At 36.0% G+C, this 3,111-nt stretch overlaps 1 protein-coding gene across 3 annotated transcripts; it reads right to left on the bottom strand.

Moving 5' to 3' along the window:
- Positions 1-200: 200 nt before the first annotated feature.
- Positions 201-2,731, bottom strand: LOC109216860. 3 transcript variants are annotated; one of them, XM_019381075.1, is made up of 5 exons: positions 2,527-2,731; positions 2,182-2,455; positions 1,586-1,797; positions 1,229-1,490; positions 201-1,129 (listed from the first exon to the last, which is right to left on the bottom strand). In XM_019381075.1, exons 2-5 carry the CDS (start codon positions 2,446-2,448, stop codon positions 803-805), a joined length of 1,068 nt encoding a protein of 355 aa, XP_019236620.1. In that variant the 5' UTR covers positions 2,449-2,455; positions 2,527-2,731; the 3' UTR covers positions 201-802. The 3 variants fall into 3 exon arrangements, with proteins under 3 accessions (XP_019236620.1, XP_019236621.1, XP_019236622.1); XM_019381076.1 differs by having other exon boundaries at positions 2,570-2,731; XM_019381077.1 differs by having other exon boundaries at positions 2,592-2,731.
- Between the last annotated feature and the right edge of the window lie 380 nt (positions 2,732-3,111).

Genomic DNA, 3,111 nt, shown 5'->3' with positions numbered 1-3,111 from the left:
GTTTGCATGACTTTATGTTTAAGGCACATAACATGTTTAAGGCAGGCATTCTTTACAAGGCAGAGAAGTTAGTTTCTTTTCGTAGGGAATTTGTTTTGTCAAAAAAGGAAATCCTTACTCTGTGACATGTCTGTTTCCCAAATGATGGAAATTTCCCGCTTGATTACCAAAAATGGCAATCAGGAATGAAGATTCCTATGTGCAATCAAGTTCGTCTTTTGTCTTAATTCTTCTTTAATAAATACAAAAACATTAAACTGTCTAACATTGTACACTAGTAATCTTCATGCTGGAATTTGAAACACCATATGTCTGCAATCGCAGAAAAGGGAAAAAAGAAAAAAGAAAACTTTGAAATACACCCCAAACTACAAACAACAGTAGGCAGTTTGTTTGAAGACAAAACAAACATAACTAAGCAGCAGCCAACTTGATGAATTTGAAACAGCAGATGTACAAGACTCAATTCATTTAGCTTCTTTTTCAGTTTAAAAAGAGGTGTGAAGGGAGATTTAGACAGTGTTTCGATCATTTCTTTGACAAGATTTTCAATGAAAGCTGAGAATGGCCCTAACATACTCCTAATAGCAAGTCTCGTCGCCTTAAAGATATCCTTCCCTCCTCCTCCTCCCTCTTTTTTTATGTTTTAATATCTATATCTGGTATAGTTGAAATGCCTCGCATTTTATTTCTTTCTGGGAATGTTTATGGAGACAATGCAAATCAATCACTCTTGTATTAATTTCAAGAAATCAATCTACTTACAGGGGCACCGTGCGACTGCAAAGACGAATAAATACTTTTAGTTTTCTAACTTTGGCCTGTATAGTGGAGGATCTTCCCCAAGCACAAGCGATTTCAAGACAGCTTCACACACTGCCCTGTCATAAACAAGCAAGTGACCTCCATCAGGAACTTCATGATAACGAATCCAGGGGAGCCTTTGTGAGACATGTCTTTGTAATTGAACAGGAACAACTTTGTCTTCGTGGCCTTGCCAGATATGAACTGAGCTTTCATTTTGTGGGTACGGGTTACTCAGCTCCAATGGATTAAAATCCCATTTTCCGAATGCCACAATGCAGTCACTACAAAGGGAGTCGAATACACTTCGGTCCTTTAGGCCATCCTGTGAAAGAAAGTAAAGCATCTGATTAAAATTTTCAACCTTTACACAAAGTGTTCCTTTTTTTTTTTTTTTTTTTTTGGCTGAATTGCAGAATGTTACCTGAGTGAACAACTGATATCCTGCTGTGTTCTTCAAGGCATCCAAATCTTTGTCACAGAAAAATTGAGGATTTCCATCAAGAACAGAAGCTGATGGGAAAATTTTTTGAGTCAACCACCAATGTAATAGCCCCCGAGCATAACGTGTGATCCAGATCACCCATCGGCAGAGTTGTTTCCTGTAATCATCCTTTGTCAGATCCTTAGGCAGTGTCCGCCATTTATAATTGACAAAGGGAACGACTAGAGCCACACCTGCAAGCCTGCAATGCATTATATTCACAATAGTAAAATCTAATAGGCCTAAACCTTAACTAGTAAAGCCAACAAGCTAAAAATGTCAAGTTAGTTCTGTTACCTTGCAGGAATGTGCTTGATACAACTCCAAGCCGGGTAACATCCCAACGACACGCCTATTATGTAGAATCTGGATCCTAATTGCAACAGATCAGCTAGTTCCTCAATATCAGATGCTTCACTTTTAAGTGACCTCTTTGGATTTATAGAACTCTCACCATATCCAGCTCTATCGTAGATCAAAAGGTATATCCCCAATTCATCCAGAAGCTCCTGGGAACTAGAGCACTATTAGATCATTCTAAACTAGACATTGTTTGCATGCTATTAAAGAATAACATCTCTTTAGCACAAAAGAAAACACTTTCCAGCTCCCTTCAATAAATTCTAACCTAAAGAAAAGGATCTAAATATGATAAACCACAAAACAGAAGGGAATTTCAATAACTTAATTTGACTTGAACTCAATTCAATTATCAGCGTAAACAGTAGTTCTAACTAGGCAATGTCAAGTTTAATTGTTCTTGAAAAAGAAAAAAGCATTTATGGATCTAGACATCAAATCTGTGCTATTGACACTCAATTATCAATTCAAAATCAAGAAATTATGTTAAGTAAAACATCAGAAACTTAAAAAGAGGAACAGAATCTACATACATCAGAAGCCATAAAGCTCATTTCTTTGGAGCTGCCAAAGCCATGAACAATAATAATTCTGTATGTGGAAATGTTCTTGGGCACTCCTCTTTCCCTGTAAGCCAAGTATCTGCCATCACCTAGTTTGACTCTAGGTGAAGTGACAACAGCAGATTCATCTACAAGTGGCTTTGATTCAGTTTTCTCAGGAGAAGAAGATGGTTCTGTGGGCTGACCAGCACATCCCAGACAACCCATCATCATTACTACAAGTTTCTTGAAAACCATTAATTTTCTGAAAGATACACAAATAACTGGTGAGCAAATTGAAAGAAAATTCAGTTTATGGGTTTGATTTGAGCTTACAAGATGGACAAATTCTCTGCAAAAATATCTAAGAATTACTAGCCTTAGATGCTAGGTACATGTACCATTTTCCTCCTTTACCCTTTTGACTTATTTAAGATGGCTGTTCGAGTTGTTAATGTTAATACTATGTATGAGGACTAAAATGGCAGCTTGTCCTATGAGCAATAGGGATTGGCCAGTTGGGTACAAGCAATCCATGTTTGGAAAGAATATTTTTTACTTTGTCCTAATGCATAGTATTTTGCAGGTTTGAACATTGTGGTCAAACTCTGCTTTAGATTTAGTGGGCGTTTGGACATAAGAATTGTAAAATTTTAAAATTAGGGGAAATTTTTTTTAAGTGAAAATGGTATTTGAAATTTAGAGGTGTGTTTGGACATGAATATAATTTTGGGTTGTTTTTGAAGTTTTGCGAGTGATTTGAGTGAAAAATTTGAAAAATAGCTTTTTGGAGTTTTTCAAATTTTCGAAAATTTCAAAATGAATCTTCAAGAAAATTGAAAATTTTATGAACAAACGCTGATTTCGGAAAAAGGTAAAATGTTTTTAAAAAAAAGGGAAAATTTTTGTATGTCCAAACGA

Source organism: Nicotiana attenuata, unplaced genomic scaffold (genome assembly GCF_001879085.1).
Source record: "Nicotiana attenuata strain UT unplaced genomic scaffold, NIATTr2, whole genome shotgun sequence".
In the NCBI taxonomy this organism is placed as follows: domain Eukaryota; kingdom Viridiplantae; phylum Streptophyta; class Magnoliopsida; order Solanales; family Solanaceae; genus Nicotiana; species Nicotiana attenuata.
The sequence above is the reverse complement of the archived record's forward strand: the minus strand, read 5'-3'. Positions and strand labels throughout refer to the sequence as shown.

Excerpts from the sequence above, each read along its gene's own strand:
- LOC109216860 (XM_019381075.1), bottom strand. The coding sequence starts at position 2,448 with ATGGTTTTCAAGAAACTTGTAGTAATGATGATGGGTTGTCTGGGATGT. Across the intron at positions 1,491-1,585 it reads ATCAAGCACATTCCTGCAAG|GCTTGCAGGTGTGGCTCTAG; the intron begins GTAACAGAACTA and ends AATGCATTGCAG. Across the intron at positions 1,130-1,228 it reads GATATCAGTTGTTCACTCAG|GATGGCCTAAAGGACCGAAG; the intron begins GTAACATTCTGC and ends TTTCTTTCACAG.